The sequence below is a fragment of the Carcharhinus amblyrhynchos genome, chromosome 25 (genome assembly GCF_965287045.1).
Source record: "Carcharhinus amblyrhynchos chromosome 25, sCarAmb.v2.hapA, whole genome shotgun sequence".
NCBI classification, from domain to species: Eukaryota; Metazoa; Chordata; class Chondrichthyes; order Carcharhiniformes; family Carcharhinidae; genus Carcharhinus; species Carcharhinus amblyrhynchos.
In genome coordinates, this window is record NC_137348.1 from 42,984,618 (window position 1) to 43,012,514 (window position 27,897).

At 48.2% G+C, this 27,897-nt stretch overlaps 1 protein-coding gene across 3 annotated transcripts; it reads left to right on the forward strand.

Moving 5' to 3' along the window:
• Positions 1 to 27,507, forward strand: alad (aminolevulinate dehydratase). Of its 3 annotated transcripts, none has more exons than XM_080211839.1 (12): positions 1 to 67; positions 2,476 to 2,619; positions 4,511 to 4,561; positions 6,863 to 6,959; positions 8,014 to 8,149; positions 8,863 to 8,946; positions 16,044 to 16,132; positions 17,489 to 17,544; positions 19,210 to 19,297; positions 22,130 to 22,216; positions 23,322 to 23,451; positions 26,836 to 27,507. In XM_080211839.1, exons 2-12 carry the CDS (start codon positions 2,504 to 2,506, stop codon positions 26,895 to 26,897), a joined length of 996 nt encoding a protein of 331 aa, XP_080067965.1. In that variant the 5' UTR covers positions 1 to 67; positions 2,476 to 2,503; the 3' UTR covers positions 26,898 to 27,507. The 3 variants fall into 3 exon arrangements, with proteins under 3 accessions (XP_080067965.1, XP_080067966.1, XP_080067964.1); XM_080211840.1 differs by lacking the exon at positions 1 to 67 and adding an exon at positions 1,057 to 1,126; XM_080211838.1 differs by lacking the exon at positions 1 to 67 and adding an exon at positions 1,479 to 1,597.
• The last annotated feature ends 390 nt before the right edge of the window (positions 27,508 to 27,897 follow it).

The window sequence follows — 27,897 nt, forward strand, 5'->3', positions numbered from 1 at the left end:
GAGGGCGGGGCCTGTGACACTGCTTCCGGGTTATTACACAGCAGCTTACAAAGAAGAGGCAGTGAAGGTGAGAGATGTAGATTCATTCATGAGAATGTTATCAACACTGCAATTAACCACAGTGTAACCAATAGAGAGCTGGGCTCAGAGTTTATAACTAATACAGTAACCAATAGGGAGCTGGGCTCAGAGTTTGTAACTAATACAGTAACCAATAGGGAGCTGGGCTCAGAGTTTGTAACTAATACAGTAACCAATAGAGAGCTGGGCTCAGAGTTTATAACTAATACAGTAACCAATAGGGAGCTGGGCTCAGAGTTTGTAACTAATACAGTAACCAATAGGGAGCTGGGCTCAGAGTTTGTAACTAATACAGTAACCAATAGGGAGCTTGGCTCAGAGTTTGTAACTAATACGGTAACCAATAGGGAGCTTGGCTCAGAGTTTGTAACTAATACAGTAACCAATAGGGAGCTGGGCTCAGAGTTTGTAACTAATACAGTAACCAATAGGGAGCTGGGCTCAGAGTTTGTAACTAATACGGTAACCAATAGGGAGCTGGGTTCAGAGTTTGTAACTAATACAGTAACCAATAGGGAGCTGCGTTCAGAGCTTGCAACTAACTGCAGTAACCAATAGGGAGCTGGGTTCAGAGCTTGTAACTAATACAGTAACCAATAGGGAGCTGGGTTCAGAGCTTGTAACTAATACAGTAACCAATAGGGAGCTGGGTTCAGAGTTTGCAACTAACTGCAGTAACCAATAGGGAGCTGGGCTCAGAGTTTGTAACTAATACAGTAACCAATAGGGAGCTGGGTTCAGAGCTTGTAACTAATTGTAAAAATTGGGAAAAACAAAATATTGTGTATTTTAATTTAATTTGAAATGAGAGCACAGAAATATTCACAGGCAGTATCTGTGAGGGAGAAAACAGAGCGAGTGCTTCAGGTCTGTGACCTTGCACCGCAACTCTGGCCTGATAATTTAACTGTGTTTCTCTGCTGTCTGAGCTGCTGAATATTTGCCACATTTTCTACTTTAATAATTAATAGGGAACTGGACACAGAGACGAGGTACAAAGAGCGGTGGAAGCCCAGTGCCAGCTGGGGCATGGTGCCCAATTCCTGTAGGTTGGAGTATTGATTGCCGAATGCTCCCAGATCCTGTGTTTAGAAGGGGTCTGAGACACTGTGCCGATAATCGGGTGCAAGCTGGTAAATTAGAATTCAAACCAAAACGCATGCAATTAAATGTGATTCCACAACTGGGTAGCACTTGTTGGAACAATTTTGAGTATGTTAATAGTAACACTAACAACCACGTTGTGTTAATCAGCTTGTTGGGTGATTATTTACCACATTAGAACTAAAGGAGTATATTCAAACCTTGTACCTTTCCTGAATTACCCAGAATTTAGGAAATATAAAACCCTGCTGCTTTCCCCATGGAAACTCCTGAACCAATTACATCTCACTTGCCAGCCAGTCAGCACTCTGTTGTCCTGTGGTGTAAATTGTGATTGTTTGAAATTTGGAATTCCTGCGTTTTGTCCTAATGAGTGCAAGTTGAAAAGCTTCAGCAAAATGCCTCTCTCTCAGTGAGCTTTAAATTAGACCTGTAAAGGGGACTGTTTTTTTAACAAAGGATTAAGCAACAGAGTTCACTACTATCGATTTCCTGGGCTGAGACTTTGATATCACAAATGTATCTAAAAATACCCTTGCTCTGGGCTTGGGTCAGCGCTGATATAGTGTAATTCAGTGCTGATTCTTTTACAAGGGAGTAGCTGGCTGGGGCAGATTGAGTCGAAAATGGCAAGCTCCTCTGTTGGCCTTTTTTGACATTTGGCAGATTGCACAGATGTTTTTCTGGCACAGAATGATTCTTTGCTGAGGAGAAATCCTCGGAAGTTTCCTGGGAATCAAAAGCTTGCTGTAGTTGAGGGCAGAGAGTTAATTATCCCCTCTGAGCATCCTTCACCCTGACAGCAGTGGCCCTGAGAAAACTCAGCTGTCTGTGTGTGTGTGTGTGTGTGTGTTGGAGGGCTGTGTGACTGAGCCTGTAACCCTGAGGTCTGTGAGTATCCATGGCAGGGTGTGGGTCTAAATTCTGGTCACTTGTGAGCTGGAGTCTGAAAAAATGCAGCCTCCGTGATGTGCAAGGAATTAGACTTATCAGCGTTAGTCAAATCTGAGAGCAAGGTCTTTTTTTAGGATAAGTTCTGACCGTGCAAAGTTTTCAGTCAGAGTTGAGAAGGAAATGTGTGGATGGAGGAAGGGGAGAAGGAGTGGGAGTGGCATTGAAAGCAGGGTGGAGTGGATTGATAATGTTTCTGATTATTGGACTATTTAGTGGTGAGGAGCTTAGAGACCTCCCCCAGTAGATTCAAGGGTTTCTGATCTGAATTTCACTGCTGTCAGTATGGGTCTGCGTTCTTGTCTGTAGTTTTCTCATTGTATTTTACTGTATTCATAGATTCCTGAATTTCCAGCTGAGCTTAAGGATGATGCAGGTAGAATCCCTGTTGCACAGCGGCTACTCACATCCCCTACTCCGTGCCTGGCAGAGCTGTGCCTCCACCTTCAATGCAAACAACCTCATCTATCCAATCTTTGTAACGTAAGTGAGGGTCAGAGGGAGCGGGAGGGAGTGTGATCCGGAAACTTTATGGTTTAAAAGGAAATGGAAGTAAAGCAAATCTCCACATGGAATAGTAAAACAAGCCTGAATTTGATTTGATTTATTATTGTCACATGTATTAACGTACAGTGAAAAGTATTGTTGCTTGCGCGTGCGCAGACAAACCATTACCATTCATAGAGAAGGAAACAAGAGAGCGCAGAATGTAGTGTTACAGTCACGGCTAGGGTGTGGAGAAAGATCAACTTAGTGCAAGGTAAGTCCATTCAAAAGTCTGGCAGCAGCAGGGAAGAAGCTGTTCTTGAGTCAGTTGGTATGTGACCTCAGATTTTTGTATCTTTTTCCTGATGGAAGAAGGTGGAAGAGAGAATGTTCGGGGTGCGTGGGGTCCTTAATTATGCTGGCTGCTTTGCCAAGGCAGTGGGAAGTGTAGACAGAGTCAATGGACAGGCGGCTGGTTTGCGTGATGGATTGGGCTACATTCACGACCTTTTGTAATTCCTTGCAGTCATAGGCAGAGCAGAAGCCATACCAAGCTGTGATACAGCCAGAAAGAATACTTTCTATGGTGCATCTGTAAAAGTTGGTGAGAGTCGGAGCTGACATGCCAAATTTCCTTAGTCTTCTGAGAAAGTAGAGGCGTTGGTGGGCTTTCTTAACTATAGTGTTGGCCTGGGGGGACCAGGACAGATTGTTAGTGATCTGGATACCTAAAAACATGAAGCTCTCGAGCCTTTCTACTTTGTCCATGTTGATGTAGACAGGGACATGTTCTCCTTTACGCTTCCTGAAGTTGACGACAATCTCTTTCATTTTATTGATATTGAGGAGAGATTATTGTTGCCGCACCAGTTCACCAGATTCTCTATCTCATTCCTGTACTCTGTCTCATCATCGTTTGAGATCTTTAGTTTAAAGGGAATATTGGGCTGCGGGGGGGGGGCTTCTTCACACAGAGTGGCGGGAGTGTGGAATGAGCTGCCGGATAAAGTGGTAAATGCGGGGTCACTTAGAACAAAGAACAACCCAGCATGGGAAACAGGCCCTTCGGCCCAACAAGCCCGCGCCACCGCATCACCCTACACCTATTCTACCCTGCATGTCTACGAATGGAACCCCTAACTTAGCCAGATTCAGGGGAGAATAGTGTCAATTTGGTAAAACCAATCAGCCTAAGAGCACATCTTTGGGGTGTGGGAGGAAACCGGAGCGCCCGGAGGAAACCCACGCATCCACAGGGAGAATGCACAAACTCCCACAGACACAGGCCCAAATCCATGTATCTGCACAGCTAGCAGTGCTAGTCACTGAGCTGTTGCGGCGCCTGTCTACCGGTCCAGGATCAAGCACACACACCGACACGAAGTACTAGGCCACTCCCGGAACTTCCAAGAGCGGCCCACGCACGACCCACCGTGTGCATGCCCCTCGTTTGACACGAGGTGGACCTCCACCTGCGGAATAACACTTTTAACATTTAAGAAAAACTTGGACGGGTTCATGGGTGAGAGGGGTGTGGAGGGATATGGTTCAAGTGCAGGTCAGTGGGACTAGGCAAAAAATGGTTCGGCACAGACCAGAAGGGTCAAAAGGTCTGCTTCTGAGGTGTAGTTTTCTATGGTTCCATGGAGATCCGACCCATTACGGTGGTGTCGTCAGCAAACTTGAAAATCGAATAGGAGGGGAATTTGGCCGCACAGTCACAGGTGTATATAGTAGGGGGCTGAGAACACAGCCTTGTGGGGCACTGTTGAGGATGATCATGCCTGCTGTGCCATTGGTGATGTTAATACTGTGATTCTGGAGTCCCCAGGGTGAGTGCTGACTCTGTCACATTGCCTAACTAGCATTTACTGCCTATCTGTTTCAGTGATGATGCCAATGCCATTGAACCTATTGCCAGCCTTCCGGGACAGGCCAGGTAGGAAAGTCTCTTCCTAACTTCCCTGAATGGGCGGGAGGGGAATGAGTAGGGAGTGTGGGAGGGATGGTGATCTAAGCATTCCTGATGACGGACTCCTGGATGAATGGGCTGATGTTTCATTAGAGGTGAAAAATATTCCCCTGGAAACTATTTGAAGATAAACGGAACATGGGGAATTGTTCCTAAATTAACATCTTTCCACAGGGCGACAGATTACCATCTACTGTCATTCAACAGTTTTCAATTCAATGGTGAGAATTATTTAACTTTCTTTAGTATGATTTATAACCAGGAGAAGATATTGGGTCTTCATCTGTCCAAGGAGAGGTTTTCTCTGAACCCAGTCCTGTCACAGTAAAGAGCCCTGAGAGTTGGGAAGTAATGCTCTGTTCCTGGTTCCTGGGAAACGTGTTGAGATGCTGAGTGTATGTCCATGCAGGGAATAAATCTCACTAACTCTCACCCGTACCCCCTCTCTCTCACACTGACCCCGTTTCTCGATCCATGCCTAATCTTCCTTCCTGTGCCCTCTCCCTCACGTTCCTTCCCACTCTCCTGCTGTCATCTCCTCATCACCTTCTCTCCAACGCTCCAGATATGGTCTAATCAGGGCTTTTGTAGCAAAACTTCCTCCTCTTTATATTCCAGCCTTAGAATATGAATATTTATATCTCAATGAGCCATTTTGATTATTTTTTTCTAGCTGTATGTAACTTTACCATGAATCAGAGAGCAATGGGATTTGTCTTTATTACTGTGAAAATGGTCTGCTGCTTACTAGAATCATAGAATCCCTACAGTGCCGAAGGAGGCTATTCGGCCCATCAAGTCTGCATCAACTCCCTGATAGAGTATGTTAACCTCTCGCCCTATCTCTGTAACTCTTACACATTTATCCTGCTAATTTCCCTAACTTAGACATCTTTGGACACTAAGGGCCAATCCGCCTAACCCACACACCTTTCAGACTGTCGGAGGAAACCGGAACACCTGGAGGAAACCCATGCAGACATGGGGAGAATGTGCAGACTCCGCACAGACACGACTGGATTTGAACTCGGGTCCCTGGCATTGTGAAGCAGCAGTGCTAACCACTGTGCTACCGTGCTCATGTATTTGAGGAACGGTGCTCAGTGAAGCAGTGTAAACCCGTCAGGAGTGGGGCTCATAGTGTACTAAAGTTGTTTGGATCAATGAATGAAACTGTTCTTCCAGCTGCCTGTGTGCAGGTTGATATGCCTTCACACTGGAGGCTGCCACACTCGTGTGGCTGTTGCTGGCTGCAGATAGATGTGGCTGATGACAAAGCTCCTCTCAGTTACGGTAACCACGGCTTTGGGCAGTCTTATCCCTATCTCCAGAACTACATTGTCTGCATGACTCACTCCTGATAATGATGCTGGGTCTCCAGATAGTAACGTGATCCTGGCAGTGCACCCTGACTGCCCGCAGCTGGGGTACAGCGATGTGTGACCAAGGCTGCAGATTGTGTGTGCCGTGATCTGGCAGTTCCCTCCGGTAATCAGATTAAACTGAATCCAGTGATGGGCTGTTTCTGGGTAATTCGGTAACCTGGATCAATGTTGTTTGAGACTGAAACTTACAGTATAAATATAGATTAAATATTTCTGCTGTTCTTCACACACAGCTAGATGATTCTCCATCCCCCGTTCCCCCCCCATTCCAGTGGAACCACCCCCGTGTCCTCTTGGAAGAACCTTTTTTCCCTCCCCCCTCACGTTGCTATCCCTGGGGAATCCCTCCCTGCTGTCCCGGGGGGGTGGTGTTGCCGGGGGGGTGGGGGGAGTCTCTCCCTCTCCCCCCCTTTTTTCGTACCCCTCCCCCTTGCTGTCCCTGGGGGATTCCCTGGCCATAAGGGTGGAAAGTTTGAGCGACAAGCTGCCCCTGAGATGAGTTTACAAAACCAGCCTGTATCCAGTGCAGCGATCTGACAGCTCATGGCCTGGTGAGCAGTGTGACGCAGCGGTATTGGGGACTGGAACCTCCGGCACATTGTTGGGACAGAGTGAAACAAGTCTTCCTGTGCTGTGTCTCACCTGGCAGCGCCGGACACAATGTGGCTCTTGAAGCCGTCAAGCCCAGGGGATTTTTAAACCCAATTATTTCTCTAATAGTTTTTCTTTACTAATATGAATTGCTTCCACGTTCCTTCGCGTGAAAATGGGCTGAGTGTGCAGTACGTCTCCCGCTTTGTTTAAGCAGGGCTGGCGCGTTTGGGTGTGGGCTTGGTGTGATTGAGGGCGTTTGTCTCTGTCTCACTCTGTGCTTGTCTCCCAGGTACGGTGTCAATAAACTGGAGAAGATGCTGAGGCCCCTGGTGGATGAGGGCCTGGGTTGTGTGTTGATCTTTGGAGTTCCAGCCAAACTCCCAAAGGTAGGATTCATAGAACATAGAAAAATTACAGCTCTAACAGGCCCTTTGGCCTACAAGTTGCGCCGATCATATTTCTACCTACTATAACCCTCAATCCCATTAAATCCCATGTACTCATCCAGAAGTCTTTTAAAAGACCCCAGTGAGTCACCTCTACCACCACCGACGGCAGCCGATTCCACTCACTTACCTCCCTCTGAGTGAAAAACTTACCCCTGACATCTCCTCTGTACCTGCTCCCCAGCACCTTAAACCTGTGTCCTCTCGTAGCAACCATTTCAGCCCTGGGAAATAGCCTCCGAGAATCCACCCTATCCATTCCTCTCAACATCTTATAAACCTCTATCAGGTCGCCTCTCAACCTTCGTCTCTCCAGGGAGAAGAGTCCGAGCTCCCTCAACCTATCCTCATAAGGCATGCCTCCCAATCCAGGCAACATCCTTGTAAATCTCCTCTGCACCCTCTCAATAGCTTCCACATCCTTCTTGTAGTGAGGTGACCAGAACTGCGCACAGTACTCCAATAACCTAGGCTGCTTTCCAGCTGATGTGGGGGCACTCATGCTCCCAGGTCTGACAGTTATAAGGACACTTGAGAACGAAAGCGCAGCTCAGTGACCTTACTGAGGGAGTGCTGCTCTGTTGAAGGTACCTTCTGTTGGGTGAGATGTTAAACCATGGTACTGTTGGAAGAAGAGCAGAAATATTCTCCTGGGGTCCTGGCCAATCTCTCAACCAACACAAAACAGGTCATTGCCACGCTGGGTATTTGTGGAATCTGCCTGTTACAGATTCACTGTTGTGTCTCTTACTTCACAACAGCACCTACACTTACTGACTGTAAGATGCTTTAGGATGTCTTCAGGTATCGACCGAGGGCGCAGGAGGAAGGGGGCGGTGGGGGCGAGGGCACTGGGGGGAAGGGGGCGGTGGGGGCGAGGGCACTGAGGGGAAGGGGGCGGTGGGGGCGGGGGCGGTGGGGGAAGGGGGCGGTGGGGGCGAGGGTGCCCGGGGTGATTTTCTCTTGTTAATCAAGGCTGTGTTTTCTGTGACAGGATGAGACTGGGTCTGCAGCAGACTCGGAGGATAACCCCGCCATTCTGGCCGTTAAAAAGCTGCGGAAGACATTCCCAACATTATTAATTGCCTGTGACGTCTGTCTCTGCCCATACACTTCCCATGGGCACTGTGGTAAGCAAAGATGGAGGGTTAAAACCATCCTTAACACCGACCCCAGGAGGGAGCAGCCCCCTCCCCCAGTGGGGGCTGATAGTTACACTGCCTGTCTGTGTCAGGCCAGGCAGGATTTTTCTATTTATCTGTCTACAGGATGGGGGTGTCTCTGGCTCGGCCAGTATTTATGACCCATCCCTCGTTGCCCTTGAGCAGGTGCTGGTGAGCTGCCTACTTGAGCTGCTGCAGACTATGTGGTGTAGGTACACCCACAGAGCTGTTAGGGAGGCAGTTCCAGGATTTTGACCCCGTGAAGGAACGGTGATAGATTTCCAAATCAGGGTGGTGGGTGATTTGGAGGGCAGTTTGAAGCTGGTTGTGTGCCAATGTCCTTCTCGGTGGTCAAGGTTGAAGATGTGCATGGCCCAGGCAGTGACTGCAGTCTGTGGGGTTATGAAGAGGGTGTGTGACCTGAAGTCTGTTTCTGAAGCCTTGAGGAGCAACTTTTGTGCCCATTACCCTTCAACGAAACTTGAAATTAAATTGCTAAATTTTTCCTGGGCCTCTTTAGACCCATGATCTCTGCGGGCATGGGCAATGAAAGCAGATTCTAGAGCCCAGATAGCCACCGGGAGGGGGTCATAAGCAGACGATGGGCTTTGGACCTGGGGGATAACAGCAGGGAATGGACACTGGGCCTGGGAGTAAGTCTCTTGGTTTGTTTATTCTAGGAATACTCCGGGAAGATGAGAGCCTAAACAATGAAGCAAGCTGCCAGAGGCTGGTGGAGGTGGCACTGGCCTACGCCAAGGCAGGTGGGTGCAGGATCTGAGAGAAGTGAGCTCCCCACAACCGTGAGGCTAACTACAGAGTGTGGGGGAATCAGGAAATCCCTCCTCTACCACACGGATATTAACCTATTCACAACCAAAACCATCGCTCCAATACAGTGTGATCAACCACGACCTTTCACCTCTGTCTGCTGGACAGGAATTGCACCAAGCGCTCAGTCAGTCTGTCTGCTTGTGCAATGAGCTTCAACAGAGTTGAGCCAGTGGCTGGCACAGGGCAATAGAATTGGCAGGGCAGGTACTGGGAGGCGAGCGAGGTGCCAGGGAGGGGAGCGGCGGTGGGCGAGGCTGATGTGGAGCTGGTTTCAGAGGAGGCTGTGCCTGAATGGTCCTGACAATGAGGCAAAATCATAAACACGGCTGGAGGCACCCCATACATTGCCGTCAATCACATTCCCTAAGGATTGATATGCTCCCACTGCAGGGATCGGAACGTTCAGCCGGTCTGTCTGCTGGAGAGATCCCTGTGTCTGATTCTGTCGCTCAGGTACAGCTGGAGGCTCAGTCGAAAGCATTTAAAAGATGCTGTCATCCTCCTGGACTCTCCCTGGTCGGACTCTCCCTGGTCGGACTCTCCCTGGTCGGACTCTCCCTGTTTCAGTGGAAATCCCAGAGGAGATGTTACTCGAGGATTTTCACACTAACTTCATTGCAGTGTTAATGTAAGCCTACTTGTGACACTAATAAATAAAAACTTATTTGATCGACTGCAGCAACATGCGCTAAAGCCAACAAGGGGATAATACCAGATTAGATTTAATACTGAATGACAAGCCAGATTTAGTTAGCAGCCTAACGGTGCATGACATTCTGTAATAGTGATCATCAGTCCCTCCAGACAAGGATGATGCTGTCGGCTTTCATTGCACAATTACATTCAATGTGTACTCGAAGAGAAAAACCTGAAGCATTGACCTTGTTTCTAGATTTCGCTGAGTCTGATATCATAGATTCCCTACAGTATAGAAGGAGGCCATTTGGCCTATTGAGTCTGTACTGACTATAATCCCACCCTTGCTCTATTCCCATGACCCTGCAAATCCCCCGACACTACGGTCTATTTAACATGGCCAATCACCCTAACCCGCACATCTTTGGACTGTGGGAGGAAACCGGAGCACCCGGAGGAAACCCACGCAGATGTGGGGAGAATGTGCAAAACTCCACACAGAGAGTGAAACGAGGCTGAAATTGAACCTGGTCCCTGGCGCAGTGAGGCAGCAGTGCTAACCACTGGGCCACCGTGCAGAAGGAGGCCATTTGGCCCATTGAGTCTGCACCAACTGTCCAACAGAGCATACCTCCCAGGCCCTATCCCCATAACTCCACTCATTCGCCCCACTAATCCCTCCTAACCTTCACACCTTTACGTACCAAGAGACAATTTAGCACGGCCAATCAATCTAACCCGCACATCTTTGGACTGTGGGAGGAAACTGCAGCACCTGGAGGCTGACACAGGGAGAACATCAATGCAGTGAGACAGAGACTCTCCACAGGAAACTTAACATATCTGTTAATTGGGTAAAACAACAATGAGAGGTGTTCAAAAAAGAATTTAATGTGGTACAGAAGGGACAAGAACAACTTGTGAAAAAGAAAACAGCATGGACAAAAAGAGATAAGTCAATGTGAAATGCAGAGAAAAACACACAAAAACCCCAGTGAAGATACAGAGAGTAGCTGAGAGTGACTAAGGAGATAAAAAGGGCTAAAAAAAAATGGACTATAAAAAGAAACTTGCAAAAGATTTCAAAATCAACATAATATTTTCACAGTTATTTGAGGGAAAGTGTTCAGGAGTGATGTTGTTCCTTGAAACCTGGTAACTTTGACATTGTCAGTGAGAAATCAGAAATGACCAACATGTTAAACAGTGAATTAGTGTCACTACCTGCAGCAGAGGAAGAGATCAGCACACCAGATATTCCGAGGAGACAAATACTGAATCAGGGAGAGGGAGTCAGTAAAATGACAGGAATGAGGAAATATTGGCTTTGAAAGGGTGCTGAATCCTAAAGGCTATTATGGACTGGAATTTCATGTTCCTCTAGGGACGCACTTCCAGACCTGGAGGTGGCTGTAAAATTGGGAGGTGTACCACCGGCACCTACCCGTGCATCCCTGCTGGAATTTTACCATGATGTGGAAATGCTGGCGCTGGACTGGGGTAAACACAGTAAGAAGCCTGACAACACCAGGTTAAAGTCCAACCGACTTATTTGATAGTAAACTCACAAGCTTTCGGGGTTTCGTCAGGTGAATGGAGAGTTCCCGAAAGCTTGTGAGTTTACTATCAAATAAGTCGGTTGGACTTTAACCCGGTGTTGTCAGGCTTCTTACGGAATTTTACCAGCGGCAGGGGATGGGCTGGGTGGCTCACGCTCGTGGGCAAACTGAGGTTGGTAAGTGGCCAGTTGATGGCTATCTCAGGGCCCGTTCCAGCATGACCGGGATTTTACTGACTGCAAAAGGAGCTGAAACCAGCCAGACAGGGCAAACCGGGTGGACTGCAGCTCAGGCAAGTGAAGCGGGAGTTGAGGGGGGGGCCTCCTTTTCACGCCCCCATGTCAATCCGAGGCCCTTCCCCCGGGTATCCTCTACGCCCACATTTTCCCTTTCCTCCTTGTGCCTTTGCCACCCCCACCGCCACCCCCACCACCACCCCCGCGCGTGGTCTGAGAGCCTGGTCCTGGCACTGACCTTCATGTTCAGCCCCATTGCGACGTGCTTCCCTCTGGACGCAGCTTGCAGTGGTCACTGGGGCCGGAGTTCCTGGTCATCTGATTGAGCAGCAGCTCCCAGAGGCAGGAATGTCACCCCAATGGGGTTAATTTGCCACCACCAAGGTTAAACTGGCCGGTCTGGAAGTTGTTGATTTCATCCTCGGAACCTTTTTTTGTGAAGAAGATTGTGAGTTTGCAGTTCTCCAGTCCTCTAACACCACTCCTGTATCCAAGGTGGATGGGAGGACTGTGGCCATTGTCTCTGCAATTTCCACCCTTCAAACAGCATACTATGGATACATTTCATCCAATCCTAGCAGCTTATTATTAAAGATGTGCGGGTTAGATTGGCCGTGCTAAATTACCCCTTAGTGTCAGGGTAAATGCATGGGGTTATGGGGATAGGGCCTGAGTGGGAATGCTGTCAGTGAAGGTTGATGGGCCAAATGGCCTCCTGCACAGTAAGGATTCTATGATTAAAGATGGCTGTTCTTAAAATTAATACCTCCTCTTTATCAGTTTTCAGCCTGTCCGGTATCTCCATTATTACTTCCTGTTTCTCTGTGACTTTGGGCAGCACCTTTTCTTTGGGAAAGACAGATGCAAATTACCCGTTTAATACCTCAGACATTCCCACCCCCTCCATTCATAAATCCCTTTTTGGTCCCTAAATGGCCCCCACCCCTTGCGAGCATGTTACTCTGCATGTTTATAGAAGACTGTTTGTTTCCTTGTTACGTTAGCTGCCAGGCTCTCCTCGTGCTCTCTCTTTGCCTTTCTAATTTCCTTTTTCACTTTTTCTCTGTGCTTTCTATATTTAATCGAGTTCTCACTTCTATTATCATCCTGATATCTGTCATTAGCCTCCTTTTCTGCTTCACCTTATTCTTTATTTTGTTATTCAGGGAGCTCTGGCTTTGCGTGTCTGACCTTTCTCCCTCCTGGGATTGTACCTGGACTGTGCCCCAACTATTTCCATCTCACACCTTTCCATTAAAGTTCTGTCTGCCAATCTTTCACTCCGATTCCCACCGCACTGAAACGGGCCCGTCTCCAGTGAATTATTTTTCCTCTGGATTGCTCCTTGTCTTTTCCACAGTCAGCCTAACCCTAACACTCCCATCACTGTTCCCCTATTGACACGTGCTCCATTTACTCACCCGATCCAGAACCGGCAATATTTCCTCAGTGAGCATTGACCATGAAAATGCCCCAGAAGACAAACCCTCCTCTCTGCCCTTCGTGCTATTACTATCCCAGTTTATATTAGGATATTTAAAGTTCACCATTATCACTCTGTAGGATAAATGACACAGGAACAGGCCTCTCAGCCCATCCAGTGTGTTTATGTCAGTGTTTCTGCTCCCACTGGAGCCTGATCCCATTTTTTTTCCACCTAAATCTACCAGCGTAAGTCTCTATTCCCTTCTCCCTCAGATCCTTGTCGACTTTTCCCTGAAATACATCTACACTATTCACTTCAACCACTTCCCATGGGAACATGGCCCACATTCTCCGCACTCCCCGTGGGAGCCAGTCCTGCCTTCTCCCCGCTCCCCCACTGTGGGCGCCGGCCCCCCCTTGTCCCTGCCCCCCCCTGTGGGCGCCGGCCCCCCCCCCTTGTCCCTGCCCCCCCTGTGGGCACCAGCCCCCCCCCCCCCCGCTTGTCCCTGCCCCCCTGTGGGCACCAGCCCCCCCCTGTGGGCACCAGCCCCCCCCCTTGTCCCTGCCCCCCCTGTGGGCGCCGGCCCCAACTTGTCCCTGCCCCCCTGTGGGCACCAGCCCCCCCCCCCTTGTCCCTGCCCCCCCTGCGGGCGCCAGCCCCGCCTTGCCCTCCCCAGCAGGTGAAGTGGTTTATTCTGAATTCCCTATTGGATTTTTTGGGGTCTCTTTTATACTGATGATCTCTGGTTCTGTTCCTCCCCACAAGAGAAAACATTCACTGACTATCCATTCCATCAAATTCTTCCAGAATGTTAAACATCTCTATCTGGTCACCCCTCAGCCTTCCTTTTTTGATAGAAAAGAGACCCCAGTGTGTCAAACATTTTCTGATGTCCATTCCCCTACATTTCTGCACCCTCTCCATTGTCTCTTTACCCTTTTTGTTTTACGACAAACAGAACAGCATATAACACTCTAACCCCCTTCCCGCCCACCCCCACTTCCCCCCCACCCCCGCTCCCCCCCTCCCCCTCTCCCATCCGCCCCCGCTCCCCTCCCCCGGTAAACCACCCACTCAGCCTGGGGTATGCTCAATGAGATTCATCTGAGTATTTTATCAAGGTATTTTGTTTTATCAATAAGATGATAAAAGGTATTGATAAAGTAGATGTGGACAGGATGGTTCCTCTTGTGGGTTAATCTAGGACAGAAGGTTCTAGTTTTAGGATGAGGGCTAGCAGATTTCAAACAGAAATAAGGAGAAATTACTTCTCCCAAGGGGTGGTGAATCTGTGGAATGCCTCACACACACACACACACACACACACACACCCCGTGGTGCCAGGACATTGAGTCAGTTTAAGGAGGAGATAGAGAGAGATTTTTAATTAGTCACGGGGTTGAAGGGTTACAGAGAATAGGCAGGAAAGTGGAATTGAGGCTGAGACAAGATCAGCCACGATCGTATAGAATGGCGGGGCAGGCTCGAGGGGCTGAATGGCTCCTAGTTCTTTGTTCTTGAGCTTCATTGCTTTGTTTCATATTCCTGGCTGGGGGGGTGGAGGGATATGGTCCAGGAGCGGGTCAGTGGGATTGGGCAGGAAAATGGTTCAGCACAGACAAGAAGGGCCGAAAGGCCTGTTTCTGAGCTGTAATGTTCTATGGTTCTAACAGGATAAGATCAGCCGTGACCCTGTTAAATGGCAGAGTGAGTTCGAAGGGCTGAACTGCCCCCTCTCACTCCTAATTCCTATGTTCTCCTTCTGAGGTCTCTCTCCTGGTGAGTTGCTGGTTCCAAACATGACGACTCATTTCTGTCAATCTGTGATGTTGTTTCTTCAATAACCAGCTGTCGTCTCCTCTCCTGAAACAGGAAAAAGTATCCTGTGGTAACCCTTCAATACGTCAGAAAGTACTTATGGATTCTCAAATGTCCAGTTTGCCTGTGATAGCCCGGGGAACCTGACTAACCATTGCTCACCTTGAGACTCCTCCCAAATCAGGTGGTGCTGAGAGAGAGAGCCATTCTGGCCAATTCCCCCTCCCCTCCTCCCCATTCCCCCTCCCATCCCTCCTCCCCATTCCCCCTCCCATCCCTCCTCCCCATTCCCCCTCCCATCCCTCCTCCCCATTCCCCCCCCCAACCCCTGAATCCCTTATTGATCAGCGAGGTATCTCACTCTGCCTGTGGACGTTCAGTGACCCTGACTCCACCGCTTTCTGGGGAAGGGAACTCCACGATTCACTGAAAGAAATAAAAACTCCTCATCTTGAACCAAGGGAAAGGGTTCAAAGTTAAACAAGTGAAGGAACTCAAAGTTCCTGAGCCTTTGTATTCTCACATGACAACAGGCTAAATATTCCATTTCTGTCCGGACATCTGTGTAAGTTCATGCCTCTTCACCTCTGTTATCATCGAAAAATTTATTGGTTAGTCACAAGTAGGCTTACACTGCAATGAAGTTACTGTGAAAATCCCCTGATCACCACACTCCGGTGGGTACACTGAGGGAGAATTTAGCACCGCCAATGCACCTAGAACTGGCACGTCTTTCAGACTGTGGGAGGAAACCCACACAGACACGGGGAGAACATGCAGACTCTGCACAGACAGTGACCCAGATCCCTGGCGCTGTGAGGCAGCAGTGCTAACCCACTGTATTGCCCAGACAAGCAGGGGCCAAACTTTCCCCCCTCTGATGAGACATCACAAGTATCTTAGACCCTTGGAGCTGAGCTTGACTGCTGTAGGACGGAGGGATTGAAATCTCTGAATTCTGATGAGGAGGTAGAGAATATGCTGGAATCGAGGCAAGGATCAGTCCCAGACAGCACGGCTGAATCATCAGTGTAATCAGAATGAATAATCTCAATGGATGTAAATCTATTTACTCACATTCCTATCATTCACTGTGAATACCAAATAAACTCAACGTATGTCCCACTGGAGAGATAAGCCCAGTTATTAAAACATTTTAATTCTATTTTCTGAACTTGCTCGAGGATCTAATCCTTTAATTGTGTTCACATTCCTTTCTGCCTGCCCAAGGCTGCCATAATACCTCTGTGTTTTTAACAATTATACAGAGGATGGGTGACATTGTTGGAGTCTCAGCTGGGAAAGTTCCTCATTGTATGTGAGAATAAGATTGACGTTTGGTTTTGTTTCAGGCTGTCATATTGTAGCTCCTTCAGATATGATGGATGGCAGAGTTGGATCCATAAAACAGGCCCTCATCTCCAATGAACTGGGAAGCAAGGTAAGAGTGTACTCAGCAGAATGCACTGGAGTAATGTCTAGGCTGTGGATACACATTATCGCCTACCTCTGAGGAGGAACTACCTCTCCCTGAGGGTTATGAATGTGTGGAACTCAACTGCCCCAGGGGACAGTGGAGGCAGAATCAATCAATAGATTTGAGAAGGAGATTGAGATGTTTCTAATGAAAAGCAGGATAAAGGGTTCTGGGGAGCAGACAGGAAAGTGGATAATGTTGAAAGAGCGCAGAGAAGGTTCACAAGGATGTTGCCGGGACTTGAGAAGCTGAGTTACAGAGAGAGATTGAATAGGTTAGGACTTTATTCCCTGGAGAATGAGGGGAGATTTGATAGAGGTGTATAAGATTTTGATGGGTATAGATAGAGTGAATGCAAGCAGGGTTTTTCCACTGAGGCTAGGGGAGAAAAAAACCAGAGGGCATAGGTTAAGGGTGAAAGGAGAAAAGTTTAAAGGGAATATTAGGGGGGGTTCTTCACGCAGAGAGTGGTGGGAGTGTGGAATGAGCTGCCGGATAAAGTGGTAAATGCAGGGTCACTTTTAAGAAAAACTTGGACGGGTTCATGGATGAGAGGGGTGTGGAGGGATATGGTCCAGGTGCAGGTCAGTGGGACTAGGCAGAAAAATGGTTCAGCACAGACAAGAAGGGGCAAAATGCCTGTTTCTGAGCTGTAATTTTCTATGGCTCTAACAGGATAAGATCAGCCACGACCCTGTTAAATGGCAGAGTGAGTTCGAAGGGCTGAACTGCCCCCTCTCACTCCTAATTCCTATGTTCTCCTTCTGAGGTCTCTCTCCTGGTGAGTTGCTGGTTCCAAACATGACGACTCATTTCTGTCAATCTGTGATGTTGTTTCTTCAATAACCAGCTGTCGTCTCCTCTCCTGAAACAGGAAAAAGTATCCTGTGGTAACCCTTCAATACGTCAGAAAGTACTTCTGGATTCTCAAATGTCCAATTTGCCTGTGATAGCCCGGGGAATCTGACTAACCATTGCTCACCTTGAGACTCCTCCCAGATCAGGTGGGGCTGAGAGAGAGAGCCATTCTGGCCAACTCTATCTCTCTCTCCCCCCGCCCCCCGCATGGCACTGAACCCAGTGTTAATGCCACACTGTGACCCCAGCTGAGAGCACAGCTCACTACAGGCCCAACATAAACCTGCAATCTCCTGGTTTGTGTCAGATTGAGTATACTGTTCAGGATGAAGGATGGGAATGATAGGGGAAGGCGTGTGAGTGTGAGTTGGGTGGGCAGGGATTTAATCAGTTTGAGTTGGTGTTTATGAGCGGTGTGAATGGTGTTGGATCTCTAACACTTGTGTAACTGTTACTCTGTAGGTTGCATTGCTGAGCTATAGTGCCAAGTTTGCTTCCTGTTTCTATGGACCGTTCCGGTGAGTTCCAGCATCCCTGTGTGTGGTTTGTGGGAGGGTTTGTGTCGCAGTGTGTGTGTGTGTGTGTGGGAGGGTCGGTGTCGCAGTGTGTGTGTGGGTGGGAGAGGGTGTGTGTGTGTGTGTGTGGGAGGGTCGGTGTCGCAGTGTGTGTGTGTGTGTGTGTGTGTGTGGGAGGGTCTGTGTCGCAGTGTGTGTGTGTGTGTGTGTGTGGGAGGGTCGGTGTCGCAGTGTGTGTGTGTGTGTGTGTGTGTGGGAGGGTCGGTGTCGCAGTGTGTGTGTGTGTGTGTGTGTGTGTGTGGGAGGGTCTGTGTCGCAGTGTGTGTGTGTGTGGGAGGGTCGGTGTCGCAGTGTGTGTGTGTGTGTGTGGGAGGGTCGGTGTCGCAGTGTGTGGGAGGGTCTGTGTCGCAGTGTGTGGGAGGGGGAGGGTCTGTGTCGCAGTGTGTGGGAGGGGGAGGGTCTGTGTCGCAGTGTGTGGGAGGGGGAGGGTCTGTGTCGCAGTGTGTAGGAGGGGGAGGGTCTGGGTCACACGGACTGTATGAAGCAGATTCCCACTTTGAAGGTTCAGCTTGATGCACACAAGGCGCACAGTTGATTGCAGAGATGTGAGGAAATTTATTTTATTTATAGTTTATTTATTTGTCACCAGTTACATTAACGCTGCAATGAAGTTACTGTGAAAACCCCCTGTGAGAAATATGGGAAGAAGTGATTGGAGTGTGAGGAGTTTTGTATAGACACTAATGATTGGGTTGGGTGGTGTGTAACCTGGCTGTGGACTGTGTTTTGGGTTGGGTGGTGTGTAACCTGGCTGTGGACTGTGTTTTGGGTTGGGTGGTGTGTAACCTGGCTGTGGACTGTGTTTTGGGTTGGGTGGTGTGTAACCTGGCTGTGGACTCTGTTTTGGGTTGGGTGGTGTGTAACCTGGCTGTGGACTCTGTTTTGGGTTGGGTGGTGTGTAACCTGGCTGTGGACTGTGTTTTGGGTTGGGTGGTGTGTAACCTGGCTGTGGACTCTGTTTTGGGTTGGGTGGTGTGTAACCTGGCTGTGGACTGTGTTTTGGGTTGGGTGGTGTGTAACCTGGCTGTGGACTCTGTTTTGGGTTGGGTGGTGTGTAACCTGGCTGTGGACTGTGTTTTGGGTTGGGTGGTGTGTAACCTGGCTGTGGACTGTGTTTTGGGTTGGGTGGTGTGTAACCTGGCTGTGGACTCTGTTTTGGGTTGGGTGGTGTGTAACCTGGCTGTGGACTCTGTTTTGGGTTGGGTGGTGTGTAACCTGGCTGTGGACTGTGTTTTGGGTTGGGTGGTGTGTAACCTGGCTGTGGACTCTGTTTTGGGTTGGGTGGTGTGTAACCTGGCTGTGGACTGTGTTTTGGGTTGGGTGGTGTGTAACCTGGCTGTGGACTCTGTTTTGGGTTGGGTGGTGTGTAACCTGGCTGTGGACTGTGTTTTGGGTTGGGTGGTGTGTAACCTGGCTGTGGACTGTGTTTTGGGTTGGGTGGTGTGTAACCTGGCTGTGGACTGTGTTTTGGGTTGGGTGGTGTGTAACCTGGCTGTGGACTCTGTTTTGGGTTGGGTGGTGTGTAACCTGGCTGTGGACTCTGTTTTGGGTTGGGTGGTGTGTAACCTGGCTGTGGACTCTGTTTAATTCAGTGTTTTGCTCCATCAGTGATGCAGCCCAGTCAAAGCCGGCCTTTGGAGATCGGAAATGTTACCAGTTGCCCCCAGGAGCTCGGGGGCTGGCGATGCGAGCTGTGGTAAGTCTGTGTCACTGTCATTAGGACACGTTGTGAGTTTTGAAGATGGAGCAGAATGATTGAACACAGGAGGAGGCCATTCAGCCCATTGTGTCTCTGTTAATTAATGAAGAGTTTCCCAGCCTAATCCTACCCTCCTGCACTTGGTGCCCAGCCCTGCAACTCTTTAAGTAGACACATCTAAGTGAAAGTTTCTATCGCAGTGAGTTTCAGATTCCTATGACCCTCATCTCTCCTCTAATTCTTCTACGAAATGCTTCAATCTCTGTCCCTGCTTTTTGATTTCTCTGCCAGGGTAAATAGGTCGCCTCTATTTAGGCCCCTCATACTTTCGTCCACTCCAATTAGGTCACCCCTCAGCTCCCTCTGTTCCAAACAAAACAATCCTAATCTATCCAATCATTCCTCAAAACAAAAACTTCCCGGTTCTGGCAATATGCTCCCAGTCCTGGGAAGTCTCCTCTTGTCCTCTCTAATGCAACATGTCTCCAACAATAAGAAACATAAGAAATAGGAGCAGGAGTAGGCCATCCAGCCCTTCGAGCCTGCCCCGCCATTCAATAAGATCATGGCTGATCTGTCGTGGCTCAGTTCCACTTTCCCGCCCTCTCCCCATAACCCTTAATCCCCTCTCTTATCAAAAACCCATCAACCCGCGTCTTAAAAATATTTAGCGAGGCAGCCTCCACCACTTCAACGGGCAGAGAATTCCAGAGATTCACCACCCTTTGAGTGAAGAAGTTCCTCCTCAACTCCGTTCTAAACCGCCCCCCCCTTTATCTTGAGGCTGTGCCCCCTAGTCCTACTGTCCTTTCTGAGCGGGAAGAGTCTCTCCACCTCTATCCTATCCATCCCATTCATCATCTTATACGTCTCAATGAGATCTCCCCTCATTCTTCTAAACTCTAACGAGTACAAGCCTAGTTTATTCAGCCTCTCCTCATAGCTCAACCCCCTCAACTCCGCTATCAGCCTAGTAAACCTCCTCTGCACTCCCTCCAAGGCCAAAATATCAATCAGGTGACCAGAACTGTACGCAGTCCTCCTGCTATGATCTAACTAGTGTTTTGTACAGTTCCAGTGTGACCTCCCTGCCCATAAACTTCATCAATAAAGGAAATCCTACCAAATGCTTTCTTGACTTCCTTATGGACATGTCCCACTACCTTTAAGATTCCTCTATTCCTCCACGTAACTCCAGATCTCCCCCTTTATTGTATCTTTCGTTGGACCTCCCAAAATGCATTACTTCACAACTTTCTAGATTGATTCCATTTTTCAGTCCATCGATATCTTCCTGCAGTCTGAAGCTTTTCTCCTCACTTGTCCCCTACATTTGAGTCTAAATCATCACAAAAAGCAAATGTCCATGTACCAGGTTCTGCAGAACCTCACTGGATGTGGAGATGCCGGCGTTGGACTGGAGCAAACACAGTAAGAAGTCTCACACCAGGTTAAAGTCCAACAGGTTTCTTTGATAGTAAACGCCACTAGCTTTCAGAAACACTGTTCCTTCGTCAGGTGAGCAGGGAGTTCTGATCCGAAACAGGGCGTATAAAGTCACACACAGTTTACAGAATACTGATTACAGACAATCAATTCTTCAAGGTACAGACAATATGAGTGGAGAGAGGGTTAAGCACAGGTTAAAGAGATGTGGAACGCACCCACTGCGCTGCGCTCGGTGGAACGCACCCACTGCGCGGCTCTCGGTGGAACGCGCCCACTGCGCGGCTCTCGGTGGAACGCGCCCACTGCGCGGCTCTCGGTGGAACGCGCCCACTGCGCGGCTCTCGGTGGAACGCGCCGACTGCGCGGCTCTCGGTGGAACGCGCCGACTGCACGGCTCTCGGTGGAACGCACCGACTGCGCGGCTCTCGGTGGAACGCACCGACTGCGCGGCTCTCGGTGGAACGCACCCACTGCGCGGCTCTCGGTGGAACGCACCCACTGCGCGGCTCTCGGTGGAACGCACCCACTGCGCTGCGCTCGGTGGAACGCACCGACTGCGCGGCCCACATCGACCCCAATTGCCGTCTCTCCATGACATTCAAGCAAGTTAGAGTGACGTGACCTTAAAAATCCTTACTGACTTCCCCTGATGGACCTATGTCTTTCTAAATGAAGGTTTATATTGTTCCTCAGAGTTGATTCCAATAACTTGTCCCCACAACCAAATTTAAACTAACTCGCCTATGGTTACTTGGATGGACTCTTCCTCCTTTTTTAAACAACAGTACCACCTTGGACGTTCTGTGCCACCAATGCCCAGTTAACAATGCCAGAGAAGCACCTTCATCATTTGGAATGCAGGGCTGTGAGAGAAAGATCCCATCACCATCTCCTCGGGTGAATCGAGTTGGGTGACATATGGCAGCCTTGTCAGGGACACCAACATCCTCACAATGATTAACTTAGTTGCAGGATATGGCAGTTTGTGTTGGTGGGAGTGTTAGTGTGTGCAGGATGTGTCATTGGGGAAGGTTACTACCTGAATTGTAGTTGTGTTTGTATTGGGTTATATACATATTGATGGGTCTTTTCATGTAATCGTTATGATTCTGGACTCTATCCCCCACCCCAGGAACAGGCAGCATTGATATAGCGGGCTAGAGAAATTGATGTGTAATTCTGTGCTGGCTTCAGCCAGCTGGGAGCTTTCCAGGATAGAGTGAAATTGATGCTGAGTACTGTCCTGATGATGTTAAAGGTTATTGGGAATATGACAGTAATCCATGGTCCTCGCTGGATGTTGGGATCGTGCACAGTTGGAGTGTGAGTATTTCTGTCTCAGTGCGTTGCTGGAAATAACTGATTGTACCCTTGGTGCAGGACCGTGATGTGCGTGAGGGAGCGGACATGCTGATGGTCAAACCGGGAATGCCTTACCTGGACCTTGTCCGGGAGGTGAAGAACAAAGTAAGTTTGTGTGCGTTCCCTCTACCTGTGAGCTGTGGCGCAGTGGGCTGGTGGACTGATTTTGTGCAGCCAGAAAGCTGGTGGTAGTTTTTACTTATAGAGTTTGGGACCCCCTCAGTCCAAATTGCGCAGGTTAGGTGGATTGGCCACAGTAAGGGATTATGGAGATTAGGACAGGGGTGTAGACTGGGTGAGGTGCTGTTCTGGAGAATCGGTGCAGAGTTGATGCACTGTATATATTCTATTCCATGGGATTCCTCTGTTGACAGTGGGCTGGGTTTATATGGTTTAGGATTCCTCAGTTGACAGCGGGCTGACCTGCAGGAGTTTATCTCTGCAATAATTTCATTCTCTCTGTTCCTGAGGATACTGATCCATAGAATGACAGGAGGCTGCTTGACTGGCCCATTGCTGAGGAACTGAACGTGTGAGCTGCTCGTTCCACGTACACACTCACTGATTACACCCCCTGAGCTGCTTAATCCCTGAGTCACCGCCTGTTTAAAATTCTGCCTGTCCTGAAAATTGCAGGTTGTATCTGGCAAGACCAGAACTATCTGGTTTCCTCACTAATATTGTTCATATCCTCAAAATATCAAAGTATATTTGATGTTTTAAATATATTTTAATTTAGTTTTTGAAAGGTGTGTGGATACAGTGAGTGTGTTAGTCTGAGGAAAGGTTCATCTTCATTGACTGTTTCCCAGAAGGGTGTGGAACCTTGTTGTCTTGGGTCTTACTGGAGCAGTTGGATCTGAGAAGGGCAATGTATTAATTTAGTTTCTGAATAACTTCTTGTCAGCTCACTGAAGGCAGGAGTTTTCCTGTTGAGGTGAAGTGATACTTAATGTTATATTCTGAGTTTCCTCATTATTGTATTGAAATGAGCTTCCTTTATCACTGCCTGAAAATAACATCACTGACCGTTAAGTTCAGTATGACTGCTGAGAAATGAAGTGTACGTTGTGTCAGAACGTTGAGATAATTTCTGTGAATTTAATGATTTGTAGCCGTTACTGAATGCTTTGTGTTTAACAGTTGCTCAGCTCTCTCTCTTTCTTTCTCTCTCTCTCTCTCTCTCTTTCTCTCTCCTCCTTCCTTCCAGCACCCCTCACATCCGCTGGCGATTTACCATGTCTCAGGGGAGTTTGCGATGCTGTGGCATGGGGCTCAGGCTGGAGCGTTTGACCTCAGGACAGCTGTCATGGAGGCTCTGACCAGCTTCAGGAGGGCAGGTAACTCTCTCAACCAAACAGCCAGTATTTCTTTCAGGCTGCTAATCCCTTAGTGAAACCAGGTTCCAGCATTCTGTCCGTAGATCCTGCATTTTGCAGCAAGCTCTCTGCAGCACCATGTCCCTGAAAAAAAACACAGGCACTGGGCAAATCTGGAAAGCGAGTTACTTTGTTATTGCCTTTTACACTCCAGATCTTTGGTTACCCGTTCTAGGAGTTGGGAAGGGGTGGGCATGTCCCCTTGCAGCTCTGCTCATAGGGTCCAGGTTGGATGTGACTCCTGAGGGATGCAGGGGGCTGTGTGGGGGAGGGCGCTGCCTATCTCTGTCCCTTTGCCTTGTTCACATCTTTTTGGATCATATGGTGTCTACTGCGAAGTTTGCAGTATTTCATCCCCAGTGTGCACTGCACTGATGGAGTGTTTGGTAAGAGGGACAAAAATATTTCTCCTCTTGTAAGAGAAATAGTACAGGTCATTCAAACATTCAAAAGAAGCCAAACTGCAGAGAGTCCAGCTACTGGCTAGGGTGAATGTTGGTCCTTTAAAGGATGAGAAAGGGGACCTAGTGGTAGGGGATGGGGATATGGCTAAGATATTGAATAACTTTTTTGTTTCTGTCTTCACGGAGGAGGACGTGAATAATTTGCCGGGTGTTAGAGATGGAAAGGTGGTAGGACTGGAGGGTCTTAATGACATTACTGTTACTAGAAAGGCGGTGCTCGACAGACTGGAGGGGCTGATTGTGGACAAGTCCCCAGGACCGGATGGAATGCATCCGAGGGTTCTGAAAGAAATGGCAGAGGCGATAGTGGATGCCTTGGTGGTTATTTTCCAAACGTCGCTGGATTCCGGGGAAGTGCCAGATGATTGGAAAACGGCTAATGTTACGCCGTTGTTTAAGAAGGGTGCCAGGCAAAAGGCGGGGAATTATAGGCCGGTTAGTTTAACGTCTGTGGTAGGTAAAATGTTAGAATCTGTCATTAAGGAGGAAATTGCGAGGCATCTTGAAGGGAATTGCTTGATAGAGTAGACGCAGCACGGTTTCGTTAAAGGGAAGTCGTGTCTGACAAATTTACTGGAGTTCTATGAGGATGTGTCTAGGGCGGTGGATAGAGGAGAGCCGGTGGATGTGGTCTTTCTAGATTTTCAGAAGGCGTTTGACAAAGTGCCTCACAAGAGGTTATTGCAGAAGGTCGAGGGACATGGAGTTGGGGGTAGGGTGTTAGCGTGGATAGAGGATTGGTTGTCAAATAGGAGGCAGAGAGTGGGGGTCAACGGGTGCTATTCGGATTGGCGGATGGTGACTAGTGGAGTGCCCCAGGGGTCGGTGCTGGGGCCTCAGCTTTTTACCATTTATATAGATGATCTGGAGGAGGGAACCGAGTGTAGAGTGTCGAAATTTGCTGATGACACCAAGATTGGGGGAACGGCAAATTGTGCGGAGGGTGTGGAGAGTCTGCAGAAGGATCTAGATAGGCTGGGCGAATGGGCCAGGAAATGGCAAATGGAATTTAATGTTGGCAAGTGTGAGGTGGTCCACTTTGGTAGGAAGAATGGTAGGAAGGACTATTACTTACGGGGCGAAAAACTGCAGCAGGCGACGGTGCAGAGGGACCTCGGGGTCCTTGTGCATGAGTCGCAAAAACCCAGCCTGCAGGTGCAGCAGGTGATCAGGAAGGCGAATGGGATGCTGGCCTTCATAGCGAAGGGGATTGAATATAAAAGTAGGGAGGTCTTGCTGCAGCTGTATAGGGCATTGGTGAGGCCACAGCTGGAGTACTGTGTGCAGTTTTGGGCGCTGCACCTGCGCAAAGATATTTTGGCCTTGGAGGGAGTGCAGAGGAGGTTTACTAGGCTGATACCGGAGTTGAGGGGATTGAGCTATGAGGAGAGGCTGAATAAACTGGGCTTGTACTCGTTAGAGTTTAGAAGAATGAGAGGAGATCTCATTGAGACGTATAAGATGATGAATGGGATGGATAGGATAGAGGTGGAAAGACTCTTCCCGCTCAAAAAAGACAGTAGGACTAGGGGGCACAGCCTCAAGATAAAGGGGAGGCGGTTTAGAACGGAGTTGAGGAGGAACTTCTTCACTCAAAGGGTGGTGAATCTCTGGAATTCTCTGCCCGTTGAAGTGGTGGAGGCTGCCTCGCTAAATATTTTTAAGACGTGGGTTGATGGGTTTTTGATAAGCGAGGGGATTAAGGGTTATGGGGAGAGGGCGGGAAAGTGGAACTGAGCAGCGACAGATCAGCCATGATCTTATTGAATGGCGGGGCAGGCTCGAAGGGCTGGATGGCCTACTCCTGCTCCTATTTCTTATGTTCTTACTTTTCTCCTGTTTGTTCAGACACAGTTATTCTATCGGAAATTAGTCTAGGTGGACTTTTTGGCTTGAATTTTGAACCTTGTATGGTTTTGTTTTCAGTTTGTTTTGCCCATTAAAAGGGAGATCTTTAGTTTGCTTTTATTTGAAATTCAGGCAAGCAGGTTGTGGATACAGGAGTTACCCAGTCCTCCTGAACTGAGAATGCTTTTAAAAGCTTTCATTGGGATTTCATTTGGATAGGGTACAGACCCAGGTGCGACATTGGATAGGGGACTGATCCAGGTGTGTATTGCTATAGGAGTGAGTTCAGGTCTGACAATCTATCGGGGATTTTTCTTTGCTTGCTCATTCTTGGCAGTACTGTATGGAGGTTCTCTGTTGATGCAGAGAACCTCAGGTTGATACCGGAGATGGGGTGGGGTTAGCTTATGAGGAGCGATTGAGTAGACTGGACCTGTACCCATTGGAGCTTAGAAGGTTGAGGGGAGATCTTATAGAGTCATGTAAGATAATGAAGGAGCTAGACAGGGTAGAAGCAGCGAGGTTATTTCCACTTAGAATGGAAACAAGAACTAGGGGGCACAGCCTCAAAATACGGGGGAGTCAATTTAGAACAGAGTTGAGGAGGAACTTCTTCACACAGAGGGTAGTGAATCTTTGGAATTCTCTGCCCGTTGAAATAGTAGAGGCTTCCTCGCTAAATGTCTCTAAGTCACAGATAGATTTCTGACCAATAAGGGAATTAAGGGTTATGGGGAGCAGGCAGGTAGGTGGAACTGAACCACTATCAGATCAGCCATGATCTTATTGAATGGTGGGACAAGTTCGAGGGGTTAGATGGCCTACTCCTGCTCCTATTTCTTATGTTCTAATGCACCTGCTGGACGTTCTGAGGGTGGTTTTCGTGTCATCCTTTGCAGTGACAGTCCAGTTATCCCCATTTCCTCTTGAGTACAGGATGATGTGTGCGGGCAAGTGGCTTCTGCTGGAGTTTATTTTCCAGTTGTGTTTATTTAAATATAATATACTTGTGTGATGTCTGTTCTGCCTCTAGGTGCTGATATCATCATCACGTACTATGTGCCGCAAATCCTGAAATGGCTGAAGGATATTTGATGCTGTTCCATCTGGGACACAGAACACACAGGGTCATGAAGCGTTTTAAACCAATTCGACAGATCTCCCTTCTCCCCTTTGCTCCACTCCCCCTCTCATTCACACCTTCCTGTTTGCTCTGCTCCCATCCTTGTTCTCCTGTTTATATCAGGTGCCACAGTCAAAATTATTCCAAATACATGCTTTAAAACCTAAACTCCTGTGTTAGATCAAAAATACAGAAGCGTTTCGCATCTTTCTGGTATTTTGTTGCAGAATGTATATGAGTGGAAGGGAAAGTGAGAAAGTCAATGAAGTGAGCGGTTGTACATTTTCAGCTGATGAGCTGCGTTTCTGTGAAGTTCTGATTGTTGTAAAGGATCTGTTGTGCTTTAAAAACACACAGAACATCAGGGATCTTAAACTAAGTGGATAGACAGGCTTTGTGAATAAATCATGTGACAGGGATTTTAACATAACCACTGCTACCATGTGCCTTTTGATGTGTTTATAATACACGTTACCGATAGTACTTGTAATTGAAATGCAAAACCATGTAAACATTTGCAAATTAAATAGAATTTTCCGTTTTAATAAAACAGACCAAGAAACTAAATGCTGTTTACTCTTAGAGCTGGAGTGAGTCACTTATTTTGAGTTTCATTGTGTTTCCTTGTAATTCCCTGACCCATTCATAAATCCATTTGTAACATTTTTGGGGGCAGGGTGCTTTTTTCATATTCGTTAGGATGTTTGGGGAGGGAAACTGTTTGACCCAGTGTGATTATTATGCATTCCCAGATAAGGTATTAGCTGTTATGTTGAATCTTTACAAATTGTTGGCTTGAAGTGGAATATTGTGTCCAATTCTGGACCACATTTTAGGAAGATTGTGATGGCTTTGGAGGAGATTTACAAGAATGGTTCCAGGGATAAGAGAGTTGAGTTACATGGATAGGTTGGAGAAGCTCGGGTTCTTTTTGGAGAAGGGACTGTTGAAAGGAGATTTAATCGAGGAGTT

What these genes read in the sequence shown, in the direction of transcription:
- alad (XM_080211838.1), top strand. An exon ending in TCCGGGAGGTGAAGAACAAA is followed by an intron (nt 22,217 to 23,321) that starts GTAAGTTTGTGT and finishes CCTTCCTTCCAG; the next exon opens with CACCCCTCACATCCGCTGGC. An exon ending in GACCAGCTTCAGGAGGGCAG is followed by an intron (nt 23,452 to 26,835) that starts GTAACTCTCTCA and finishes TTCTGCCTCTAG; the next exon opens with GTGCTGATATCATCATCACG.